Below are 27,425 nucleotides of genomic sequence, written 5' to 3' on the forward strand. Positions count from 1 at the left end.
GATGTTTATGTTGGCAGTGCCACACAAGGCAAATGGAAATGGTGCCACGTGCAAACGATGGAGGATCATCCCCAAAGCTCTGAATTCAAATCTACTGAAACACTGGATTCTTGATATTCAGACAACTAACAGCATTGGGCAATGTTACAGTGCCACAGTTTATAGGCAAAAGCATCCTCATGTGCAGCAAGACAAGCAATGTCCTTCCAGAGGGCTGAGAACAAACTTTTCTTGACATGAACACAAGAGAAAGGCCACGTTATCTGTGCTGCTTCTTGTCACAAATAAATCCCATGTCATCACTCCTTCAGCATTCAAGTTTATGCTACTCCAAAATAACTAATGTAGGCTGTTTTAGCAGATATTGTAGCCTATCAACCCTAACTGTAAATACATACAGTATGAATTTGGTATGAAATGCAACTGTGTGGTTAAATTCAACTCAGGCTTCAACAGTAACTTCAGTGTCTGTAACAGTTCATTCTAATTGCAATCTCATCATGCAGTAAAAAATTTTCATTTTCCCTCAGCTAACACTCTAACCAGTATGATGTATAAGACCAAAGAAGGAAACAAGGACATGTGGTAATGTAATTGGTACAAAATGCTTACTGATTAAACAAATGGAAGCACATGCACCCTGCAGGTAGTGGGTACTTTTCAACCCTGAGCACCTAAAGTTACATTTCTTACTTTGTTATTAAAAATGTGTCAGAACTGAGGAATATATACAGATTCCTGGTAACAGCTGAAGCTGCTGTACTGCTCAGCTCTGAGTGCTGCTATCTTTACTTAGAAGCCTATTCCTCAGTACTTCACCTGCTCAAAGCACTTCAGTAAGCCACAGCTATCAGATTGGTTTCAAGTGCTTGAGAGGCCCAACAGATTTACAAGAACTTGAAGCTCAACTGCTCAAAAACAGGCAAATGTTTACTAAATGGAAAGTGCATCCAAAAGACAGCAACCACCCCTGCTTCATCTTCCACCCCCCCAGCATCCGTGAGCAGTCAGTATCAAACTCTACCAAACTCTTCTCCCACAGACTGGGCTTTCTGAGAGCCCATGGCAGCACCTCTCACTACCCACCAATTCCATTCCTCTTCTCCACACACATCTGCGTGCACAGATTTTCTGTGCATCAAAACAAAACACGCGCTCATCATCCATCACTCGACTCTTGTTACGAGAGAATGGAAAGGCAAATCATTCATCAGCTGCAGAATTAAGCTGTGGCAGATGCCTCTCTCAGCAATGTAACCGCTACTGGGAACCAGAGCTGCATTCATTAAACAAACGCGTATGTGGGATATTTTACTACCATGCAGCCTTTCCCAGCTGCACAATTTCATAGTAGTTTTCTTTTCTTCTTCTTTTTTTTTTTTTTTTTTTAATCCAGTACTATGTATAAATTTCTCAGAGGCACAAAACAACCTCAGTTTCCAAATCAGAAGACTAACAGAATTAAATTAAGGCGTTGAGCCCCGTCGCAACGTGCTGCTAAGGCCTCGTGGCAAGAAGTGAACTGCAGAAGGTTTTACAGAAACCAGAAAATAACCCCTAATATCAAGGCAATTTCAGACATCAGCGATGGCTTTGCTGTTCAGAACATAAACATCATAATGAAAATCTTTGTGCTCATGTGCACGTATGAGCACACAGTAAGGACACAGACGTACACATACTTGTATAGACTTATTTATCAAACATTTACTCTCTATCAAACATCTTAGGGACGTGCTATCACTAACTATAATTGTACCTCATCTTTTCTGCTAACCAAAGTAACGTCAACCTGTAAGAAACCCCATCCTCACTGTGCTTATTTGAAGCTTTCAAATGCAGGTCTCCTTCCTTCAGCCTCCCAGGATAAGGCAATGTGCTGCAAATACTGGAGAATGAGTAGAGGCACACACCAAAGGACTCTAAGAAAGTTCTGGAAGAACAGAGAATCTCCCAAGATAAGCAATATTTGATGGGTAACAAAACTCAGCCATGCCCAACAGAACAGCCTTTGGGTTAAAAGCTATTTTTATTTGAATAATAACCTAAGAATTCTATTTAAAAACTCACAAATCAGTAAACCATAACTAAAAAGGGAACAGGAATCTAATCACTTTCAAAGCTATCAAGCACATAATTCACCTCCAGTACAGAAGGTATGACTTTATGAGAAAGTGGCTGCTATTTTCTACCTTAGCAGTAATTCCAAGTAGTTCAGCACCAACATGGTAACAGAAAAAAGAACATAAAAAAAAGAGGTAAAAGAGTGAATGGTTGAACCAATGCTCCTCAGAGATAACTGACCAACTATGCAAAGTGGGAAGCAAGAGATATTGTTGAGAAAATGAACTGTCTCAATTCTCTAACATCTTCCATTTTCCAGCAGAGTACATTGCATTATTATTTCCTGTTAAATAATAAAAGACAATCGTGTGTGCCCTGTGCAACCACTCTGACATCAAGAGGTACAAACCTCTCCAAGATGGAAAACTTGTTTTAAAAAGCACAGAATTAAAGTCCATCTTTCCATTGAGAGAGAAGAATGTGGAGCAATTTGGTCACTAGAAGATGCTTAATCTACAAACCCATTAAGTGTCATGGTTAGATCAACACCACCAGCTTTTCTTCTCCTCTGTGAATCACTGAGCTGGGAACAACATACGTTATAGATTAAAGCAGGAGGTCAAGATAGCTGTGATGTGTACAGTGTTTTACCCAGTGGGATACGAATTAGAATTTCATGCTCCTTTTCTTGCTATTGTTGTTTGGAAATAAATCCTGGCACGCAGGCCAGAAGAGGCAAATAGGAACAATGCAGCAATTTATGTAAAAACAATTATGAAAGAACTCGACAGCAAAACATCGTAACAAATTTTCTCGTTAACATAACTATCCTCTCCCATCAGCTGTTAAAAGCACGTCAGGTAAGTGTGACTCCATTCCACAGACAGGCAACCACGAACACAAGTTTGAGGCAGCAAAACTATCTGGGCAATGGAGTGACAGGAACGTGGCTTATTTGGTATTTGAAAACTGGCTTTAGAGAAAAACAAATGGATTTGCCTCCACTGTACGAAACGGCCAGAAATTTCTGGCTTTATATCCAGCGAGGGGCTCCAAGCTCTTGAGTGACAGGGCCTGGTTCAATGAGAAGAGAATCAATTTTACACCTGGCACTCACAGCTCTGCATGCTGTCTCATCCATCGATCGCAGTGAATCGACTTGCCAGCATGAAATCCAAGCACGGGTAATCTGCTCCCTGCTGACATCAAAGAACAGTGCTGGTAAGCCTCCACAGCTCGCTGTTACCACATGTTCAAAGATGCTCTGAGAACAGAGGTTTTCTACGTTCAAAGACATTGCACTGCCACAATTTCTTTCCTCTGTCCTCACCAGAAAACAAATGATTCATCGCAGCAATCCAAAGTCACAATCATTTCCTTGCTATGGCTGCTAGGCTCAGTGCCTTGCAGCTTCCTAGCAGTTATTTTGTGCCCAAAAGACTCTGATGGGCTTTGATGAAAGAGTTATGAACTGCAATTTGGGGGATAATTTAACACAGTGTTAACCAGTCGATTTAGTCTACTGTAATCCTAGTTTTTAGAGAAACCTGCACTGGAAATTACAGGGGTACAGTAATGTAACAGAAGTAACTGCTCTTCCAACACCTCTGTGCCTTTACAAACTCAGATCAGTGCCCAAATGCACCCATATTACAGTTTCCACAAGTTACTTTTGATCATCTGAGAATGGTTACACATCAGGAACAAACTCAAATTGAACTCCAATCCCTTATATCTATATTCTGTAAGCTTTAGCAATGAGCTTTGCCTCTCTTTAGATATTTCCTCTACTATAAAGCTCCATTTTTTTTGTGCTTGCCTCCTGGATTTCAACAACAACGCTGATTTCTATACCTCACTGATAGGTAAGAATTGGGAAGTGAAGGCAGGAGGAAAAAGGGACAAAAATACAGGTACCTGCAAGCCACTAAAAGATCACTGCATTTCAGGAAGGCAAAAAACAAAACAAAACAAAGAGACAGGATACTGCCTAGACAGCCATAAAATGGATCCACGTCTTAAGCACGTGAAGTGAACAGAGCTATGAGAGAGGCTCAATGCCACTGCTTACAAGCAACTTCCCAGGCACAACTCAGGAAGGTCTGACACTCTTGGTTGGGTTGATGACAAGACTGACACTGATCTCTTCAATAGCAGAAGGCAAAACGAATTCCTCCACTGGAAGCATTGTGGAATGAGATGCCCTCAGCACTGCAGTGTCTGCTCCACGGTACAAAAGAAACACAGCCCTGCTGGTATCTCTTCAAACCTTCCCTTTTTTTCAGCAAAATATGATCCTGTTACCACGCAATTGGTTTCAGGATATGATTATAAGCAGATGTTCTGAATGTAAGAGATCTTTATTAAAATATCTTTATCATAATAATTTCTTTGTGATGAGATTTTGCATCCCCCAAAGAGACACTTCAGAGAACACAGTCCATCTATTTCCACTTAGCAGCAATCCTTCTTTACAACCGAATCATGCTTAACAGACTGATGATAGCTACTTTCCATTCGAAGGTTGTCTCATACCCATTTCTCATTCTGCACAACTGCTCAGATACCACATCCATCATTGCTCCTTCCTTTTCAGTGTGCTTGGTTTTACCCTAAGATAAAACCCTGTCATAAAAGCAATCGTGTCACGACAGATGTCAAGAAGCAAAGTCCCTGATTATAGAGCAGCAACGAAGACTTGGGTAAATACAGTCTTACAGCACTGTAATCAACTGTTAATGATTCTGTTGGGTATTTTCAATATGACACTGAAGCAAACATAGGGGTGGAGAATCTGTCCAAAAGAAAGATGGGCGAGTCTCTATGGGAAGACTCCCAGAGGAAGCGGAGGGGATTAGGAACCATGAATGTAAAGAAGCATATAAAGGGATGTATTCAATCACCGACCATGAGAAAGTAATTACTCAACTGATCTTCAAGGTTAAAGCTGCTTCCATTTAAGCTCTGAACAGTCAGGAGCATTGTTACTTACCAGCTGTATTTCAACTGCTGTCACAGGCCTGTGGTTCAGCAACTGCAGCTTTTCAGCCCTGTGTGCAAAGTGCCAAACAATCCATGTTACCACACAATTTGAGGATCCCCCAAAACGACTGTTAAGATACAAACACATTCCTGATAATTTAAGGATGAAAAGCCCACTGCCGAGGGTAATTGTGCCACAGTTTGTGGTGTGGTTTCATACCTTAATTGCCACGACAATTTGGGCGTTTTAAGTACAGTCATTCCTTGTGTCTAGACACATTGTTGTTGCCACCTAGGTTCAATTTAGCAAGGCACAAGCCCTTAGATCACATACTTGCCAGTGCAATCTCTAATAAACACAGTTACTTTGTTAATTGCTGCACAACAATGCTGAACAACTTGTCAAAGTCACAGCAGCTTTCTCTATAACAAATGACCACAAGAACTATTATCATACCTAAGAAGTCACAACACAGCAGCCAAATGGCAATAATTTATTTATTCCTTTAGCACAATGAAATTGCAAAGGTGAAAAAAAATAAAGCTTGTAACCACATGGCCACATGTGCTGTCTGCAACCCACAAAGCTCAGGCCTTTTTCTTCTGCTATTACAATGGGCAAAGGCCAATACTTCTGCACTTATGCCTTTGGACAGAAGCATAGGGGGGAAAAAAGTCAGTAAAAAATTAGTTTGACGTTGGTATTTAAACACAAAATGCTGTAATAGAGAGAGCTGAGCACCACTGAAACCAGCAGCAGAACTCCTGGTACCATCCAGAACCACCATTATGTTCATTCAGCCCCACTGTTTTCAGCTTCTTTTTGGCCAAACAGCCATTAACTCTGCTCCTGCATCAAGGAACCTCATGAATATCATCTGAAACATCCTGGTCATTAAAAACAGGAAAAAACAGGTACAAGGGAGAACATGCCAGCGGCCTTTAAATTGATTTGTTTTTCGGGGGGGAGCAGAGGGAGCAGGAAGGGAGGATGAAGATGTGAACAAACAAGTATTTGCATACAATTCAAACCACATTTGAGCAACAGTTCCAAATTGCTCACTTTACACCCTACTGAAATAGAAATCATCCCAACAGCAAAGTCAAAAGAAAAAACAACTGATATACGCCAGCATTGCATATTTCATTAATTTCAGATCACATTAACATTGATCACAGAATAGCAGCCTGGGCAACAACCTGGTTTTTGTGTTTCAGAGCAGAAAAACACAACATAGCATTGCTTAAGATATAACAGATGGTTAAAAGGATATATGAAACCATACCACAGGCACTTAATGATAAAAATACAGGTACAGCACGTAGATAAAGAAGTAAAGAGACCTGAACAAGTACATTTTTGAAATAATCATTACTGATTATTACTCAGCTGCTAGGAGGGAATATACCCTATGTTTACACAGTACCTCTTTATCACATACGTTCGTGTTAAAGAGAAGAGGTGCAGTTCACACAAACTGCAGTTGTGAAGAGCTAAAACCCCAAATTTACCATTATTCAAAGGGCATCCTTAATGCATGCTTACAGAAGAGTCTCCCTGTGATTTATTGGACCTGTGGGTGGTTTTGGAAGGAAACCTTGCAGCTCTCAGGAGAGCACAGAGGCTGTAATCCCCAGCCCTGGGCTTTACGAGCAGCAGGTCAGTGCTTACGTGTCTGCAGACACTTCAGAGACCGCCTCACTGCACACAGCCTCTGGCACCAGCTGCCTCTGAAAGCCAACACCAGCAACAGCTTCTAACATTGTAAGGACCTGGATAATGTACCATTCACACATGAGCACCAGGAAACCTTCCCAGACCACGGTGTTCACACTCATCAGGAGGATTCTATGACATTGACATTGCTCTGGTGACTGCACTGAACACAGAGCTTCCAAAGGCCATCAGCTGATTCCCAAAAAGAACAAGGCCCTTCACGTACCCATCCAACTGAGTGATTCTAACAGCCCTATTTCACCCACCTGGCCATAACAACATGGTGAGAATGCCATTCCAGAGAAAAACCACCCATAAAATTAGTTCCCAGAGTTTGCCTGGACCTACTTGTGTGTCTTCTACAACATCACAAAGGCCACTAAGCCCATTTTATAGATCGAGAGGCTACAATTAATGGTAAGCACTGTATAGGAGGTGGGTTTCTTCAGTGTAAGATAGTACATGGCAGCAGATATTGCTGTATGCTGAAGGCACCATCAAATAGTGGAGAAAAGGACCGTGTGGGCATGGACTGCAGCCAGGCCTCCTCCTTCTCTCTGGGACTTTGCACTGCTCTGAAAGAGATCTGTTCTTCCATTCAGGAAACAAAAGGCACATCCATCCAAGCAGCTGAAACATAAGACAGTAGGGAGAAGGTCCTTTGTGTCAACTCTTATAAATCAGTGTGTCAAGGGCAATTCCTACTGCAGCAACTGCATTCTCTCTTCCCTTCTGCAGAATAACTGCTTACATTTTCCTCCTTCTTCTGTTAACAAACCTGTCGGCAGATTTAGTCTGAAAGCTGTGGATATACAGACCACACAACAGGAACAGAATTAGCTTGGTGACCCCAAGCTATGAGTTTGCTTTGGTTTTGGAGAGTCAAGTATGAAAACCAAATACCCTTCCATTGGTAGGAAGCAGTGAATGAGCTGCCTTTGTTTCCCCTTCCTAATCACTTGTATGTATTTACTTAGCAGCTTTGTATTTACAAGAGACTATGCTGTGTTGGCTGCCTTAGTGTCAAAACCAAAATATTAATTGCTGCTGCAATTTACTGCTGTCAAAAGCAAGGAAAGGAAGAAATAAAATCTTAACACAGATTTGAGACAAGCACTGAAAACCCTTAAGATTTGTAACAGATCGTTTCAGAAATCAGTAAGAGGAAAAAAAAAACACCACCCAAAAACCTACCCACATCAAACTGTAACAAAAGATATCACCTCCCATAAAAGCAGAAGTCCTAACAAAACCGGGTAAAGAATATTAACAACATCTAAACACACAAAGAACCTGTCTCATTCACCTGAATAAATGTATGAAACATTTACTGCTTTTTCCTCAAGAGCCAGGAAACTGCGTGGTTCAGTGCCTGCAGCACTTGATGGAGACACAGAAGCTGGTGTTCTGCTCCTGGCCTGCCACGTTGTTTGCTTTACAGGACCTGGCCAAGCACACGTATGTGCCTCAGTCTTTTGCTGACAAAATGTCAGAACTAAAGAATCAGGATCAAATAACTGAAGTCACAGCGTGTCTGTGCTAAGAAATGCAAACTTCACTTATCCAGAGGCATTTTACAACAGGTAGAGCTCCATCTTGTTTATTACAGTGAGATTACTGGCAGAGCAGGCAACAGCGGAAATGAATTAAAAGCAATTATACAACATGACTGAAACAATCAATTAGTGAAACTGCTCTTACTTCCTGAAGACAAGAAATGCAGCAGAGAGTAAAAGGTCACCTCCCAAAGGTTTACTTGCTTATAAGCCATTAACATTATTATAAATTATTAGGAAATAGGCAGAAGTTACACGGACAGGACAAACCGATCGCAGCAGCATTACGTCAGCAAAGACTGCATGGTTCAGAATATTCCCAGTTTGCAAAACATACACAAAAGAATGAAAGTTAATTTGCAAGTAATTAAAATGCTTTATCTGAAAAACTTCATGCCTGTTTTGGATCTGCAAAGCTCCCCACTGGAAAAATGACTCAGAACATCAAAAAGGAATTAGCAGCAGGGTGCACAGAACCAAACGCGACATAAATGACATCTTGCTTCTGAAGGTGCTTGAGTAAGGTTGCAGGGTTTTAGAAACTACAAACACTAATTAATGCTGAAAAGTAACAACCTTTAGGCATATTAACACTATTTGATAATGATATAAGCAATGTATTTGCTTTATTTATAGAGAGCCCGAACATGGTGACACAGAAACGACCATCTGGAAACTGATACCCAGCCACAGAGCTACTGATCAATCCAAGCATCATTCTGATAAGGATGGTTTAAATGAACACGGACATTATTTTATTCTGGCAAAAGACTTTTAAAGTGACAAAGAGATAGCAGACTGCAAATGAAGTCATAAGGACAAGCACGCTGATATTAGTGTGGCACACCAGCTACCAGCACGGGTAGATGTTTTTGTGCCAGCCTGCAATAAAGATCAATAACACCTTCTATTTTCTGTTCAGTAAATATCCATCTGCTAAGATTGCTTAGGAAACACCAAGCACGTGTGTACAGGACATCAATATGACTTCTGCTTCCTTGGGAGGTCCATGGCAGCAGCACAGAAATTTGCCCCAAGCACACACGTAATCTGAGCTCACCTCTGGGGATCCTTCTGAAGCTTTGCTCCCAACCCTTCTTCCTGCGTGCACTTTCTGATCTTCCCCTCACATAATAAACACACTGACCAGAAGGGCACCCTCAGTGTACTCTTACAGCAAACACTCACAAAACACCTCTGTTTCTCCACAAGACTGCAATCCTCAGCCCCTGCCATTAACAGCAAGCACTGTATTGCTCCATGCAATGCTAGCTGAAGCTCGGCACCCACTGCACTCATTTTGCTTGATGCTGATATCAAAAACTGATCTCTGTGCACCACTCATTTCTTGATAGCATGTACATAACATGGATACTCACCTCCATCAGAAATAAGCTCCAAGGAAGTCAAACGCTGCAAGCTTGCACACGCACCAGTGTCAGTGCTGACTGCAGCATTTTGCATGGGCACAAGCAGAACACGCCTGAATTTAGCTCATGCTTCATTACATCTAAAAAATGCAAGGAACTTTTTCCAATGCAGATGAATCTACCTCTTCACTTTGTGCAGCAACCATATTTACACTCACGCTCATTAAACAGAAAGAAGAAAGAAAGTTTCCTTCATCTAAAGAGAAAGTGAGAAGTATTTCCAGCACAATTTCCCACGAAAGGTGTGTCTCTGTATCTCCTGAACTGTCTGGATTTTACTAATTCTGTTTGGAACATGAAAGCTGCTTGTTCAGGAGAAGGAATACATACAGAAGATGAGTGACAGCTGAAAGGGGTTTGGTAATGATCACCTGCATGCAGCCTCCTATGGGACCTGCATAGGGAGAAATCTCCAAATGGCAGTTATTGCATGAGGCTGAGCACTGCTTCCCCACCTCCACCTACTGAACTCCCAGACTGCCCCTAAATGCACACATATCTCGGCTTTCTAGGAAGAAGAAGTAAGTTACCAGTAAGATCTAAAGGCATAGTTAAGAAGAGCACAGTATTTGTGCCAAGATACAGCACACAGAGCTAAAAAAAGCCCTAAAACATCTGCAACCGCAAAGCCAGATTTATCCTCAGGAATGTGTGTATTCCAGTTGCTGGGAAAATTATAAAATAACAGCAGTACACATTAGCAGTGTGCCTTGTTACTAACTGAAAACACCAGATCTGTAAGGCAGATCCTATGGCCTCGTGTCAACCAAGACAATTCCTGTCTGAACAGAACAGGATTTGGTTTTTGGACGAGTGGCCCTGAGCTGTCTGTGCACTCAGTTGTTAAACTATCACCATCCTCCTGCTCTCGGTGCTGAATATTCACTTTGAAAGCTTTAGTGGAGAAAAAAATTACAGAGGAAATCATTCAGTCTTAAGTATTGTAGAGGTTTAACTTTGTTGTAGTTTTTGGCAGCAATGGGGGAAAATACTTTCTAAAAGCACTACTGACTTTCAGCACAGCAATTCCTTGAACGTGTTGACTTCCAAGTCAAGAAGGGCAAGTCTATGTCCTGTTTTTATGATATAAATAATATTCAGGGATTGGAAAATTGATTATTCCTAATTTTGATCCAAGACAGGTTATCAGGAACAGAAAGAGGTACCAGGAGAGCCAGTTTTCACTTAATCACAAATACAGAGCATGAGCTTAATAAATGTTCTTTTCATGCAGTGCCATTCACACCACCTTAAAAACTATTCCAGAGACTAAAACTGGAAAATTAGCTGCTTTATTTCCAAGTACAACACAGCTTACTGTACTGCAGCATCAGCCAAAGCTTGAGGCCTCATCAAGGTAAAAATAAAACTCACTATGATGTCAGTTCTGAGTTTTTTCATTATAAAGAAGAAATCCCTCAGTTCTACAGTTGCAAATTTTTTTTTTAACCAAAATAACTGGCAACAAGGAAAAAGGCTGTGCTGTGCCATACTTTGCTGACTACATCAGTAGAACACATGTTTAGTTGTCCTGGAAATTGCTCCTTTTAGCAGGGCAGCTATCTGAAATTACTCTGAAAGGTGTAAATGGTTTTTATATGCATTTATATGTAATACACGTATTTAATTGGAAAATTGCCTCTTTTCTCCCTGTGTGTGCCATTGTCAAAAGAAAGCATGACAAAGTAGAGGAGTGTCAGCAGAAAAGCAGTGTTGGCCTGAGATGTTGGTAATTTCAGCAGCAAATATCAGCAAAGGCTTTCAGGATGATCTTACAGAAACTGCACAATTTGCCAGCACAACACTATCAGCTCTGTAACAGCAGCCAGAACTTCTATCTTGGGACACCACAAGCAGCCTGACCAGCAGTGAGTTCTGTACTGTAACCTGCAGGAGGAAGGCAGGAAAAAAGAGAACGTTTGCTTAATTAAAAGATTCATTATTTAAATGAACGTGCCTCAATCCACAGATCGTTGCTTCCCTGGATGGAGTCTGTCCTTTCTCCACCACCCAGACATTCTGATACTCTAGCACAACCTAGTGCTTGAGAGCAGCAACAGCTGAGCAGGAAAAGTCTCGTTGCCCTACACACCTCACCACGTCTTCAGACACAGCTGCAAATCCTCCTTGTCATAAAAGCCCCGCATGGATCAACAACTCTCCGAGTCCTCACGTTAGAAAAGAAATTGCAGAGACTAATTAACAGCCTGTTTCCAAACCTGCCACATCTATTTCTCTCACAAGGAGAGAACAGAAGACGCTGCTGTCCCCTAAGAACTAAGAGATCTTAAATCAGCTGCTTCAGAAAACTGTTACCCACAAAAATACGGTGTGAGCATCTAAGAGGTTAAGGGAGAGCCAGCTCTTTGGATCCTTATCCAGAAAGGAAGTAGCAACGACAGACTCCGGAGTTCATTACTTTCAAAGGGAGGAAAAGTCATTTACAGTGAGATGATGGAAGCAAACACTGTGGATTCTTTCATCTCCAAGGGGAGGAAAGCTCTCCATCAGCTAACTGGAAAGAAATCTCAAGCGAAGCCTTTCATACAAATAACACCTCCATTCCACGGAATGGAATTGATTAAAGCCTTTAGTTTTTCATCTAACAACTGAGCAGTGTTGAAATGGTCTTGGACATGGACCAAAGGGAAGCTCAATATTTCCTTGGAGACATTAATACTTTAGAGCATTCAACATATAGTGCATTATATAGTAATTGCATAACATATGCCTTCTGTGCTTGGTAAGAAGTGGTGCCAGATGTGCTCTTGACAGTTCTAGCTTGAAGTGCCTGAATGGAAAAGATTAGAAGAAATCAAGTGCCAAGACCACACTAAACAATTCTGTTTCTTATTTTGTGAAATACGTGGCAATCACAGCGCTGGCAACTTCTCTACCAGAGGACTGAAAGTAAAATTGTGAAGGATGCTCAAGAAACAGAAGTATCACAGTCCAATCCGAGTTCTGATAAGTGATGAACGCTGTAAATTTGTAACCTACGCTGGTGGTTTGCTCTTTGCTCTCCCCTTTTTTCCCCACTTCTCAGAAGGAAATTACTGGGAGCAATTCTTTTGCTTCACTTACAGATTCTGATTCGGAGAAAAAAATCAGAGAAAATGACATCTAAAACCAAAGGCAACTCCTGGCAGCCATGAGAAGAAAAAAATAGTCAAAAACTCATAGCTGCTAACAATTTTGACCTCTGCAGCAGGCTTAGGAAGGCAAGTATTTCAGTAGATCTGCAGAACAGTGGGGCCCTATGGGAAGACAGTGAGAGATTTATAGCTGGAATTCTCTGCATTATGACCCAATATTACTTAGTACTTCACTCTCATAATCAGATGGATGATCCTGGGAAACAGAGGTATCTAACATGGGAAAAGAGCTCCCATGCCTTTTTCTAGAGCTAACCCAGAGGTCCTGGTCAAATTCCATCAGAAAGGAGATGGAAATAGGAAAAATTTCTTCTAAGAGAGGTGCTGCAGTGGCACAGCTGCACAGGGAGGTGGTGGGGTCACCATCCTTGGAGGTGTTCAAAACTGCAGAGATGTGGCACTGAGGGCCGTGGGCATCGAGGAGCGGGGTGGGCTTGGGGATCTGAGAGCTCCTTTCTAACCCTAATGATTCAGTGCTTCTATGATTTGCAGACACTCAGCTCTTTACAGTAAACAGAGTATTTTCTCCTTGCCTGAAACCAGAAAATAATTAGGATAGCTTGCCCACTACATAAATTAGAACCATACTTTATAAAATGAGCTGCAAGAAGCTAGACAGCAACGCACCGACCTGGCAACTTTTGTTCCACAAAGGAAAGCACTTACAAGCAAAGTTACAATACTCATGACAAAGCTTCCAAGTTCCAGCCTCCCCTATCAGGGGTTAGGGATGCTGAGATCTGAGCTGCTGATAGACTGAATGGGAGGATAACGATTTGTAGGGAGGGGTCACTGAAAAGTCAACAGAACAGCTGGCTGAGTCTGCTTTCTACTCAACTGCGCTTTGTCAAGGATAAACCCTTGCATTGTAGCACTGCTCGCAACTTGCACTTCTTTTTGTGACAACCAAATCAGCAAAAGCCCCTCTGCAGAGGATGAAATCCTTACGAGAACCAACAGCTGAGAAAAATGCAGTCAGTGTACATACAGCACCAACTAATCCCTCACAGCAGTCATGCGGAGCAACTGAGTCTTTGTTTTTTGCTTTAAGAAGCAGATGACTGATTAAAGCTATTCAGGCAAGCAGCCCTCTGATTCCATTTTGTTTGGCTCTAATTACTTACAACAGGCTTCACTTACACTCCAAAGAGGTGTCTGACAGCATTAAGCATTACTAGTACTATGAAAGGCATTCACACCATAGAGAAACACTACTCTTGAGTCTTCTTGTAACTGTGATGGAAATCTCGGATTTTCTAGGCAGGTCTTGCCATAATAAGGGACTGTATGTTCAGCTTTACAAAAGGCTGCAGGGGCAGGGGGGAATGCTGGATTGCCACATTTCAGTAATAGAAACATGCAACTCCACAGTCCTACAGAGCACTAATAATAGCTGACAAGTAGCACAAAAATGGGTGATGTGTATCTTAGTTTGCTAAACATTGATTAGCATAATCCTGAGATTGGATGTGGGATTCACAGCTTTAGGACACACTTAGCTTCAGAAGACCAGGCTTCCCAAACACCTGTAAGAGGCATTCATTACCTCCCTGTAACACAGCCATTTTCTCCACCTCTTCAGAATAAATGTGATTTGGATTTTTTTTTTAATGAAGAAAGTTCATAAAAATAAGAACATGGATAATAAACTGAGATTTTGTTTTGGATTTGTTTCTGGCTCGTTTCTCTTCATTCTCTTATCTTGCTCGAAACCCACTTGCAGCTTCCTCAGAACATTTCATGAATTCTACTTCATGCTTGGACAATGGGAAACCACACTAAAAACAAAGCACTGACAAAGTAAATGATAAAGTACTGAAAAACACATTTGTGAACACAGCCAAACTCAAGGGAATCCTCATGCCTGTAGGTGTTCATGAGTGAGGGGAAAGATGTCTGGATGAATACTGAAACGACAAAACGCTTCCAATACCTTCCTCAAAACCAGACAGTCATACTGTGTATGTGAGAACCTCCTAACATCCCTATTAATTTACACTGCTCAAGGATGGATCCCTACTTACTTGGTCAGCTTATGGCCCTTCATTGCAGCAAGGAACTCTCTGACAGTCTCAGGACTCTGGTATCTGCACGGTGTTTTTGAGATGTATTTCAGTGTCTGCAAGGAATAGCAAGAAAGTATGCATTAGTCACCAGTTACTCTTCCCATGTTGGCTATGAATTCAGGCATTTTTGAAGAACGCTCAAAAAAAATAATCATACTGTCATGTTGGCTTTTAAAGGTTCTTTTTCTAATTATTATTTACTTTTTTTTGTCACAGATCTCACATTTCCTTCTTCAGTTAAGACTCTACTGGTACTTCTCAGTGGAGTAAGAAAGGGGCAACACAGAGCTTCAACCTCATGTAACGAAAATTACATTAGTGCTTATCCAGGAAACCTGTGAACTCGTCTCACAGATATACCCAGAGAGCTCATTACACTTCAGGTTACAATTACAGCTCGGATGACTCCCCCTGTGGCTTTGGATGGTCATTTCCCTGTTCTGCCCAGAACCCAAGCTGCCAACTGAAGGCTACAGACAAGGAGTGATCTTTAGAAAGCATTTGCTTTCTTGATTTGGATTAAATATCTCAGTTGGTGCTCAGACTGTGATACAGCTGTGCTGAACACCATCACTCAGCCTTATTTGTCGTTTTAAAACCAACAGATTCAAAGCTAGCTGATAAAGGTACAGGTGCACACGTTCAATGCTTTGTTGTAGCTCGTAACGCTTGGGAAAAGCTGAATACTGTTCATCTTTAAAACCATACTTAATTCCTGCCAAGTTTTAATGAATTCCGTGCCAGGAATGCTCCCACTGCTCATCCATTAGAAGGCACTGCAGTTGCACAATGCTAGCAATGCCTCTCCAGTCTACAGCTGTTTTCATTTTTTATACAGGTTCTTGGCACTGCTTTCTTAAAGCTGATAGAAGCAGGTTAGCTGGGTTGTGAACATCTGGCAAGGTTAGTGCAGTATCAGCAATGTTCATCTGCCTTGAGACCATTTATTTCTGCTCCATTTTTAACGTAAAACTTACCAACCTCAACTAACTGCTGCAACATGTTACATCTGCTCTCCTTTGTTTAAAGCAACACAGCACCTAGCAGGCAGATCATACGTTATGGAACTGGAACTGAGCAGACTGAAAAACAGTACTGGTAATATAACTCCTAAAAAGAAATAAATCAAACTCAATTTCCTGGCTGCCTGTGCATGGGAAGTAGCCCGAAATGAAGAGTTGAGAATAATGAGAAACAAAAGAAAGGTCCAGGAAATCCTCACATTGTCTGCACTGTGTGCGTCAGCAACTGCAGGATTTGAAAGAGCATTGGCAAAGTCTGCTTTGAATTAAGAAAAGAAAATCTGCAGCTGTTGATGCTGTGCAGCTATACACAAAGCCTCCAAGTACCATCCAACCCATCCAACTAACTGGAGCAACGAGGCACATTAACCAGGATACCATAGGCACACAGCAGCTGTAATAATAACACAGGATCTCTAAGCCTGTATGTTATGCTCTGACGTTTCTTCTGTACTCGTAACTATTTTCAGAAAGTCTTTAAAGTGAATACTTATATTTAACAGTCTGAAACCAAGTCAGCTGATTGAGTTTACACAGCAGAAACCGAGACAGTGGGAAAAAAAGTTTTACAAGACCATCGTGTCAAATAAGAAGATATACAAGTGTATTTCCTGCGTGCTTCCATTAAAATTTGTTACTTTACAAGCCTGGGTAAATAAAAATAGGCTTCAACAGCACTTCTGCTTAAGAGAGTTGATCAAATACGGATTGCTGTATGCTTAATGACCAGGTTCACTGGGCTGCTGAGAAACGCATTTAAAAGCACAATAAGGGGTCAAACAACGATTCCTGCTGCAAGTTGTCTGCCCTTTTCATACCAAATGGCTTCTTATTTACCAGCCAAGACAGCTGACACCTATTGCCACTCAATACAATTGTTTAAAGGAGCAGTTTCTTCCAAGTTTGTCTTTCTCCACACCTCCAACTGAAGTGCCTGATGTGCACCAAAACACAGCTCCTCGTTTAACAAGCTGTGTCTGCTTACTTCAATACCAATGGATACATGCAAGCACAGAACTCAGCAAGACATACCCAGCATGAGCAGAAACAGTGGGATGACACATCTGGTTCTCTTCCAGCCTAACATAGAATAAAATGTACCCAGGGTTTATACTTCAAGCTTCGCTCCCTGGATAAAAAATGAGCATCCTACTGGTATTTAACATGTAGCAGTGAAGTAATTAAAGCTTTAAGCTGCATGCCAACATAAAAATAATGAAAATGAAAATATACATACTCACAGGGTCTTTCTGAGCTGTTTGAAAGAGGCAGAGGAAGAGACTGTCAGTCTCCATGAAGATTTAAATTAGCTTTTTGGTAAGCCTCTATTTCGTTGAATCTGAGGCTTAGGAATTACAGCTCTGTACCTATCCAAACAAAGGCAGAACTAATAGAAAAACAAAGCCTAGGCCAAATCTTCTTCACATGAGTAGTTTCACCACTCAGTGGGATCACTCATGCAAGCAAGGCAGTCTGCTTCCAACTGGCTGCCAATCACAGTGCTGCTCATGCAGTCCTCTGATACGGACACAAGAGGTCATATTTCAGGTGTGCTAAGAATTTGCTACTTTGGTGTATTCAAAATGTTATCAACCTGTATTATACAATGTGATTAGCTCTTTCTAGCAATTGGTTGAACATTTGCTACCAATCTGGCGTCCAACTGCTGTCGATATTTGTACTAGTAATTGTGTGATTCCAATCGTCTGCGCCTTGCTCTTCTGATAAAATCTATTTTAGTTGGAAATTATTAGTTTAATTCTGCTTATAAGAAAACACCCAGTGTGATCTGTGCCTCAGCTCTGAAACCATGCTTAGATGGCATCATCAATTAATCACACAATAGCAAGTTCTGGCCTGGGTCTTATAAGGGTATAATATGTGCAATCTCTAAAACAAACAAGCCAACAAACACTAAAACAAGAACTGAACAAAAAACCCCACGGTTTTTGTTTATTCCTTTTGTAAAGAATTTTAATCAGAGCCAAAGTCTGCAATCTGCAAGCACGTCCCAGCTAAAGAAAACTTCCTGAAAATGAGCTTTCTTACAGCAGGACAGGCAGTGCTCTGTTATCTGGGAAGATGGGAAGCTGGAGCTTCCAGAGAAAGGAGAAGCCTGGTGATGCATATTTGGTGTCTGCAGTTTCCAAACTCCTCCCTGGCAGCACTGGGCAGTCTCAGCCTAAAATTACCCAGGTCAGACTTATGTCTCTGCTTCATTACTTGCTCCCACTGAAAGGGGGAACAACTGCAATGAGAGCACAAAGTAACTGGGCAGTCAGATGGATCCGGTGATCCAACACCCAACAACAGGAGATCTAAAATGCAGCCAGAACTGACCCTAGAAATATCCAAGCTATGATCACATCACAACACATCTGAGCTTATAAATCACACTGACAAAAGTATCGCTGGATACATGGAACCAGCTGCAAGGCTCCGCACCTGTAGTGCAGTCAGCCCACAATCTGAGTAAACTGACCAGAGATTATGAAAATTGACCAAAAAAAATTAATGAGGGTAAAGGTGATGCAGAATGGCCTAACAATTGGAATCAGTGCAGCTGGGGGTATTTTACAGTCACCCACCTCATACATGATCGTGTTCAGATTCTGCTGACCAGAGCTCTGCTTGCTTTTTCCACTCTCTTTGCGCTGCTGCTTAAGATCAGTGAGTAGCTGGAACACCTAGAAAAAAGCAAACAAAAAAGCTTGCAGTCCTTTGAAACCATTTTACCTAAATATATGACATTGGGAAAACAAGCAACCCAAAATCCTAGCAAGCAATTGAAACTACAGAAAGGATTACTTCTTTGCTGACTGCACCAGCAGGTAAAATGAGAAAATATTCTGGCAACGGGAAGGTGAATAAGGAGATGTGTAAATCCATCAAAGCAAGAGCAAACAGATTCCTAGCACTAATTACATGTTATCCAAGAGACCTAGGAGAGAAATCAGCAGGAGAAACCTATTCTATCTTATCCCACGTCCTAAACAGAGTAGGGTACATACACTGCTGTACATACACCACTGTGATGGCACACAGCTCCTATTTAAATACAAGTAAGATGCCCAGAGAAAATTCCCCCAGATGTAACAGCAACACTTTCACACTTATGATGAGTGAGATCCAGAGGATAAGCCTGAATGCAAGGAAAACATCTTGATTTCTGCAACTGTCAGATCAGCTGCAACACCACAACTTCTTTACGTGTCACAGTCAGATGAGCAGCAAAATACTGTGAAAGCCTCACAATTACTGCTTGATTCCCACATTACACCACATCTGGTTGAAATTTCTTCAGATGTTTTCCCTCTGCTTTACAGATTATCCAAAGCCAATACCCACAGCACAGTAACACATCACTTCTTAGTGCTTCTTCTTGGTAACTGGCTTAATTCAAGCTCCACTGAAATTATAAACTTAAGAAGGACAAATGGAAACATTTCTAGATGGTGAGAAACACCAACACAGCAAGTAGGAGCCCTGCATTTACTTTGTGTGGTACTTCTATGAAAAAGGAACATGGTGTCCATTAAGCATGAGCAGGCAATCCTTGAAAGCCAAGCTGAAACTATGCATTGAGCAGCAGACAGCATGAAGACAACATGACTGCTGACAATGAGGCATCAAAAACCAACCCCAAGCTCACAAAAGAAATTCAGGCATAGAACATTAAATGCATCAGTCTTGAACACTCCTTTCAAACACCAGTTTCTGTGCAAAATATTACCTTGATAAAGAGAATGTGAGCTATGCCATCAAAGAAAAGAGAAGCAAACAGGAAGAGGTCCATAGTTTTAAGGGAATCAGTAACTTGAAGAGCAGTAAAAAGCCATGCCCAATGTAGCTGCAGGCACTGCAAATCCCTTCCTGCAAAGGGCTGAAAGCTGCACACATGACAACTGCGCTCTGAAAGCTGAATAAGCACTCATCAGGAACTTCATTTTCCCCACTTCCTTCTGCTCTTTTTCAACATATGTGATACATTCACCAACATCAAGACAAAGCCAAACAGAATTTTGTCCAAAGAACACAATGAACCGATTCTGCAGTTCTCCCTGCTCCACGCCACCCCTTTGGGACACCCACAGATGTCACAAAATGGGGCCAATGCCACAACTGAGCCCCAGTAATACCAAAGTTCCATCATCCAAAGAAGGAAGCAGAGATGATTTTGCAATAAATAACCTCCAAAATACTTGCTATCTTCTGTACTGCAATAGTACACTTATTTTGAGCAGATACTTAGTGCCAGTGTGGCTCAAATCTACTTCTTTGTAAGACAGCTCTCTCCAAGTGCCTCATTAAAGCTCTTCTAACAGCCACCAGACAGTTGTTTTGCTGTACACACACAGCTTGAGAGAAAACACTTTAAGATTTGCTTCAGAATAGGATAAAACAGCTGTGCAACTTTAAGCCTCAGCATTAAAACAATATAAAGAAAAAATACGGTTTACTGAAATCATTCAAAAGCCACCTTCATAAACAATGCATGGAGAGCTTCCTGTCACCTGGCTGAAGTTCAACCAGTGTGAACATCACAGTCACAGAACACCCTGAGTCAGAAGGGAGCTACATAAGGATCAAATCCCCTCTAATTTCTTTCTACCTCATTAAAAGAAAAAAGCCCGCAAAAAATGCATCTTTACTCTGGAGACAGGAGAGTAATTACAAACTTACCTACACTAGAAAATAAGACTCTCCAGATTTCCTTTTTCTTTTTCCTTAATAACAAATAAAGTAGGAGGACAAAGCAATAATCACAGACAGGTCTCACTTCAAAAAGAAGCGTGCAGGCGACTGAGCACAGCATCACAGTGCTGGTTCAGCATCAGGATGGAGACAGACGTACCTCAAAGTTACTCAGCAGTGCAGCATTCGCATCTTTTCTAAAAGAAAAGAAAAAAGAATACAATTATTTACGGTCCAAATGAAACCGTCTGCAATTTTCCTTTGCAGAACCACAGGCTCTAAAAGAACGGACACTATTTTCATATTTCCTCACAAAACCATTCAGAAACTTATCTGTGAGGAATCTACAATTACCAATCTGTTGTCACATCAGGAAAAGCATTATTTTTCCACAGCATAATCGTTCCATAAACATCCATCATATTTGGTGCACTTTGTCCCACCACCCATAACACGCTTCCATCTCGCACTCCTTTTACTCAGACCCACTCCCCCAAATTCACCAACTAAACCCAAATCTTTTCTCTTACATAAAAGGCATCCAGTTGTATTTGACAGGAAAAGTCATTAGGATTGCACAGACTATTTATTTATTAGCGAAGAACAAGGAAAGAAAATACAATTACTATTCCTATACAATGCACGTACGAGTGAGTACAGCTATGCCACTCAATTCACACACATGTTGAATTCTAAGAACAAATGAACAGCCACACAAAAACTTATCAAAATCCCTCTTTATTTATTATTTCAATCTTCACACGACTGCTCCTTCTCCAGCAGCACGAGGCTGAGTGCCCTGTTTCCCACCAGCCCTACACTTATTAATTCTGTCCCAATTAAGAAACACTTGCTGTCCACCACAGGTGAGCTGACTGCATTCTCATTGAGTTAAATGTGTTTTTAAATTAATGGTGCAACTGTGGCACCTATATTGCGTGGTACTTCTATGAAGAAGGAACACGGTGTCCATCAAGCACGAGCAGGCAATCCTTGAAAGCCAAGCTGAAACTATGCATTGAGCAGCAGACAGCATGAATATATTACTATATATTACTATGTACTATATATTACTATATTACTCCTATAGTACATGATTATATTACTCCTATATTACTCCTGCATATTGAAATTTTGTACTCGGAAATTAAAAAAAGGGGACAGAAAAGCCTGACGCAGGACACCATACATTCCCCTCACAATACATTGTGCTGAGCAGTCAGCAGCCACAACAACAGCAAGTTGCCATACAAAAGGAAGGAAAAAAAAAAAAAGGCTTTTCTCAGGTCTGTGCATATAACAACAAAAAAGGTACAATGTGTTGTTAAGCACCATCCCAGGCCTGAATAGAAGCGTCCCGTTCATCGCTTTCAAATGCGTTAAATGCATCCACAAACTTCCACAGGTTCCATCATTGTTTTTACATGAAAAGGACCTCCTAAAATACGCTGAGATGAACTCCAACTTCCATTCTGCTGACTCGAGCCAAACTTCAGCCAGTGAGCTCACGCAGCTGCCATTCACGTTTTACAAACCCTATAGCTTCTGTTGTGAGGTAAATGCAATTCTTCAGAATCTTTGCATCCAGGCCATGCTACACAAATCCCTATGGATCAAAGCCACCCTTTGTTAGGAATCAAAACAGCGCTGGCCAATTGCGCAGGGAATCATCGGGTGACAAAAGTGAGAGGATCTATAGAGTAAATACATCACTGGGAAAACGGGTCCCTGGGAAACCTATCAGAAATTAAATTATTTAAAACAACTGCTTTGTTTCTTTTCTGTTTTTTGGTGTTTTTTTTTGTTTTTTTTTTGTTTTTTTTTTTAATTTTAAAACACCGCCATGCTTATTTTCCTTCTTACAGTGGATGGTAAATGAGCCAGCCTAGATCTTAAGCCTTCAACACTGCTTGCTGTGCTGAAGCACCAGAGCTACAAGCTGGAAAGCAAACCCTGCTTCAAAAACGCTACAGAATTCATTTTTGCGGCATTAAAACTTATCAGCCCCAGACGAAGACTTAAAAAGCAACACACCAAAAGAATAAATAATCCTTCTTAGAACCGAAGGCCCTCCTGGGCCTCAGCACAGGACAAACACCATCGCCCCGCGGCAATGCCAACAAGGTAAACAGGCGCTCGGCTCAGACGCACACAGATTGTATCTGCACACACAACAAAAACCCCACACGCAGCGCGGCCCGGCGGCCCGCACGCGGAGCAGCGCCGCAGCCCAACCCGCCCCGCTCCTTACACCTCCATCTTGTCCGCCGCCCCGCGCAGCCGCGCGATGGCACCGCCTCGCAAGGGGCGGCCCCTGCTGCAGCGCAGCCGGACGGGAGCGTGTGGTGAGGCTGAAGGAGGTTCGGGAGAGGAGAGTGGAAGCTGAAAACGAAGAGGAACGACCGAAAAAAAGCAACAAACAAACAAACAAAAAAAAAAAAAAAAAAAAAAAAAAAAAACAACGTTCTCACAAGCGAAAAAGAGCAACTGCATTGGCCGGGAATCGAACCCGGGCCTCCCGCGTGGCAGGCGAGAATTCTACCACTGAACCACCAATGCTTGCGCTGTTGACTTGTTTTCCCACCTGATTCTCTTATGCTCTGTTGCCAATCTTGGTCGGCAGACAGACTTTCGTCATCTTTGCATTGCAATAAAAGACCTTTCAGGCATTCACAAACCTCTAAAATAGATGTACCTACGAGTCCCTCCGGATGATACGGAGGATGAGAATATACCATAAAATCACAGTCATAGAATATCCCAAGTTGGAAAGGGACCCACAAGGTCCAACTCCTGGCTCAGTGCAGCACCACTCAAAAATAACAAAACATGGACCGTTTGTACATTGAAAGGAAAGGCAGATTTCACTTGCAGAACAATAACTACTGCAGACAGAAGACTTGGTATGAAAAATGTTACTTGGAGTGGAAAATAGCATTGCTGTAATCCTTCCAAATCAATACCAGGCATTTGCAAATAGAAAAGTAAAGCCTTATTGCTGTATAGATGAGTAGTCCTGCTGTGGTCTGATTTTTGTGTGTTCCTGTGTGGAGACAGGAGCTGGACCCAACGATCTTTACGGATCCCTTTCAACTCGGGATGTTCTCTGATTCTATGAGTCCCATACACTGCTTGCTCATGGCAGGACTGTAAGAGCAATAGAGGAAAGAAGATGGGTTAGACATGTTGTACCACCACCTCCTCTTATAGCAGCAGCACAAAACCCACTAGCTAATATTCTCTCCGGAGTCAACCCAGGAGAAAATCTACTCTCAATCTGGGTCTTTGTTTCTCCTTGAGGTGTTGCAAATTGTTGGCCAGTTCTGAATGATTTGAGAAAACAGAAGAACTTCAGGAGCCATCTGAAGTGCTCAGCCATAAACAGCTCTTGGGTATTCAGGTACAGCCATGGTCAGATACCTTAGCGTTGGCAAAGGCTTAAAGTTTTTCAGCCCTTTTCATTTGCAGATCCCTAAAAAAGTTTCATTAGATATGTGGATCCATCCACGTACAATTTGTAGTACAGATGGAAATTATTTTATACCCTAGAATCACTTTTCATGGAGTCCTGAGGAAAAAAAAAGAGCCAGGTGAAAAGTCTTTAATCTGCCAACTGAAAGCTGTTGTCTGACCCAGTGGAATGGCTGCAATGGATGCTGGTCTTTTTCATGTCAGGATTAACTGACCTTGCAAGTTGGCAAATGCCCTTCAACTTCTTTGCTATGTTTCTAATCTTGCCCATGAAACTGCCTGTACACCATCTCCCAGGTAGACTAAAAAGAAGAAAAGAATTTAAAAGCTTTCACTTGAGAATGTTATTTCCAGACTTTACCAAATTTCCAGAGTTTTGTTCCAGAAGCCTACAAATCCTTACGTGCCTCTCGTCACTCTCTGTAGATATGGATTCAAAATCTTCAGCTTATTAATTGTATTTCTCCTATGTTAGATTTCTCCCCCAGCACCAATTTATCATCTTTGTGTTCAGTGTTTCTCCCAAAGTTTTGTTCCAGACCTTTTTTACTGTCCACAATGACAATGACCAATCCCAGCAGCTAGAAAGAATGAGCATAACACAAATGCCTCTCTCAGTGGCCCTCAACCTTTTTCTTTCCAAAAGAAATATTCTTCCTACATTCTTCCTACATTCTCCCTAGCAGAGACATGCAGCCTGTTAGGGTTGAAATACGCAAACGACCAGCTACAGGTCCACTGACATCATGCAAGGGGAATCTCTAAGAGAGAACTCATTACCATTACGTACAACTCTGCAGGAGAGATGGAGTGATTAGCTCAGTGAACTTTGTTTTTAATTGCTGCACGTTAGATGTTAGACAGTTATGCTACACCATCCATAGGGAATGCAGACATAGGTTTTTCTAAATGTGCTTAGCATGTCAACATTTTAAGCATTGGCTTGTGATTGTTACCACTAAGGCTTGGTAGAGAGGGGCCTCGGTATTAACTATTGAAAGCAGGGGGCCTAGCAATTGCTATTGAAAGCAGATCTGCAGGGTATTTGTATTCTTTGTCATGAAAGATGTTTACTGTATTCAGCATTTCGCTGATCACCCTATAGTGTCTTTTTTTCTTTTACATTCAAAATTCATTAAACAAGGTTGTTGTTTTTTTTTTTTTTTTAACAAAAAATGTCAGCACTGCTTCACACCAGTCTAGCTGACGCTGCGTTTGACCAGCACTTTCAGCCCACTGCGCTTTTTATTTTTCTAAACCAAAATGACACTTAAAAAAGAACGTTTTTAAAGAAGATATATTGTAGCTGTTTGTCACCCCAGCCTCAGTTATGAAAATGTTATGGATAGAGGATTTCTATATACCACAAAAGCACTTTCGGAGCTGCACTCCACAAGTATTGCGCTCTTCCAGCAAAACAGAAATAAGCACTGTGAATAGCAAGGATGTGAATGTGATTGCTAAAGCAAGTACAAATAAAATTCAAATCTTAGAGCACATTAAAATATATTTAACTGAACTTCTCCATGCTGCAGCATGGGCGATTTCCTCTTACTACTTCATTGCATGTCATCTGGGAATGGTATTTTATGAATGATGTGCCATTCTCTGTGCCAAATGGAAAACAAGTGGACAACAAAACACCCTTCCATGAGAACCTCCTCAGGATTGACTGGGGACTGGGGATCTGGGGGGTCATTCTTTCATTAAGCAAATAAAGGACTGAAAGAAGAAAACAGACAGCAGTGAGACATCAGTACCGGCACAAATAAAGAAGATAATAATGATGAGGATACGTTTCAGTGTTTGTTAGAAGAGACCTATTCTGCAATTCTATTCCCCTATTTTTCCCTCAGAAAAAAACCTTCCCAGCCCCAAAAGTCTTTAAGACATCTTATTTTTTCAATGTTCAGTTTCACATTAAGGATTTCTGATTGGCTTTACAGCCTCACTTCCATTTCTGTTACAACAATATTACTCTGTATTCTATGTTGCCCGCTGTATAGAAGAGATCAGTATGAAGTGTTTCATCTGAAAACAGGAAAAGAGAATTAATAACCTTCTAGATACAATCTGGGGCAGTGTTTGTACATAAACTAATCCCTGTGAAGTTGCTCAGTGCACAGTGATGCCGCTGATGGATCCCATGTGGAAGCACTTGTCCTTGCCATGTGTAATTCCAGGCATAGATTAATAAAAATAGGATCATCTGACAACAAACACAGAAGGCTTCTTGATCACAAAACTAGATTTGTGGTCAAGACACAGATTATGAAAACAGCAGAAATGCAGCTAAGTTGTTGCTTTTGATTGACACCCGGCTGCACGTGGGTTGCACATTTTTGTCCCACAGCATCCATTAGAACAATTTATTTCATCACCACAAATATAACACATGAATGTGTTACTGATCTCTCATCTCACTTGGGCACCTGGGATCGTTTTTTTCCCCCTTTTTCCCTCTGGGCACATCCTGCTGGATATCTTCAGGCAGAAAAACATACAGTCCTCACTTAGGCTGTGTGCTAGCCTATACTCATACCACAAACATGAGACAGATGCTCTCCGTATCGGGGGCATTCAGGTTGTAAACTGAATGCTTATGATTCTCCCAAAAGAACAGCAATTTCCTGTCAAAGCCCAGAGTAAGGACAAGGACATTTGTAAAGGGTGAAAGAAACAAGAAAAGTAGTAAAAATGATGGATTTCAAAGCAAGAAGGATGTGATCACAAAGCAAGCAATTAAGCAGTTTCCTAATGTAGATGTCCTGGAGTAAATTGAAAAAGGAGACAAGTTGAAGAACTGAGAGAAAGAAGAAAAAGGACTGGACAGGCAGCTAAAGGGAAGGAAGAAATGGGGATGAGAAAATTAGAATATGTTTCATGAGTTTTGCCAGAGGTCTGTGCCATGCAGATGGAAGCATGCTACACTGTAGTAGCACACGGTAAGGCAAACCAGCAAGTGCTCTGTCAGAGCAGGAAAGTGCTGTGTCTAATGTGAAACTGGTGCTGGGGAGCAGCTTTGTGAGCAGCTGTTTCCAATGCTCCCATTTTTTAAATCAATTCTTTAAATCCATGATGTGTAGAGTCTGATGGAGTTAAGACATGGGCTATTTACCAGGGCTGCAAACCAGTGACTGCCGTGGCACTGCACAAAACCCACAGCCTCAGGTTCACAGGACCTTCTCAAGATTGACCCAATGCAATTGGTGACAGCAGAAACCCTGAAAGCTGAAGTGTCCTTTGAAGTGGGGTGAAAAGGCTCAT

At 41.5% G+C, this 27,425-nt stretch overlaps 2 protein-coding genes and 1 non-coding gene across 10 annotated transcripts in view; all 3 read right to left on the reverse strand.

Annotated features, from left to right (window-relative positions):
• Window positions 1-5,103, reverse strand: part of TPST1 (tyrosylprotein sulfotransferase 1) — a 42,639-nt gene extending 37,536 nt beyond the window's left edge. For 3 of the 4 annotated variants that reach the window (XM_052688983.1, XM_052688981.1, XM_052688978.1), the window contains exon 1: window positions 5,057-5,103. The gene's annotated coding sequence lies outside the window, so the exon portion shown is untranslated. The remainder of the gene's footprint in view (window positions 1-5,056) is intronic. The other variant, XM_052688982.1, reaches the window with a different exon arrangement.
• The window catches only part of CRCP (CGRP receptor component), a 38,158-nt gene that overhangs the window by 4,594 nt on the left and 6,139 nt on the right, over window positions 1-27,425 (reverse strand). For 2 of the 5 annotated variants that reach the window (XM_052688993.1, XM_052688995.1), the window contains 4 exons: window positions 20,848-20,884; window positions 18,581-18,679; window positions 14,929-15,023; window positions 5,057-5,114 (listed from right to left, as the gene is read on the reverse strand). In XM_052688993.1, the coding sequence (XP_052544953.1) occupies window positions 5,057-5,114; window positions 14,929-15,023; window positions 18,581-18,679; window positions 20,848-20,884 (289 nt within the window). Of the gene's footprint in view, window positions 1-5,056; window positions 5,115-11,389; window positions 11,637-14,928; window positions 15,024-18,580; window positions 18,680-20,847; window positions 20,885-22,938; window positions 23,035-24,373; window positions 24,461-27,425 lie in introns of those variants that run through there. The other 3 variants (XM_052688994.1, XM_052688989.1, XM_052688990.1) reach the window with 3 other exon arrangements.
• Window positions 23,176-23,246, reverse strand: TRNAG-GCC (transfer RNA glycine (anticodon GCC)). Its single transcript has one exon. It is a non-coding gene; the product is annotated as a tRNA-Gly (tRNA).

The sequence above is a fragment of the Tympanuchus pallidicinctus genome, unplaced genomic scaffold (genome assembly GCF_026119805.1).
Source record: "Tympanuchus pallidicinctus isolate F22 unplaced genomic scaffold, pur_lepc_1.0 scaffold24, whole genome shotgun sequence".
Lineage (NCBI taxonomy): Eukaryota > Metazoa > Chordata > Aves > Galliformes > Phasianidae > Tympanuchus > Tympanuchus pallidicinctus.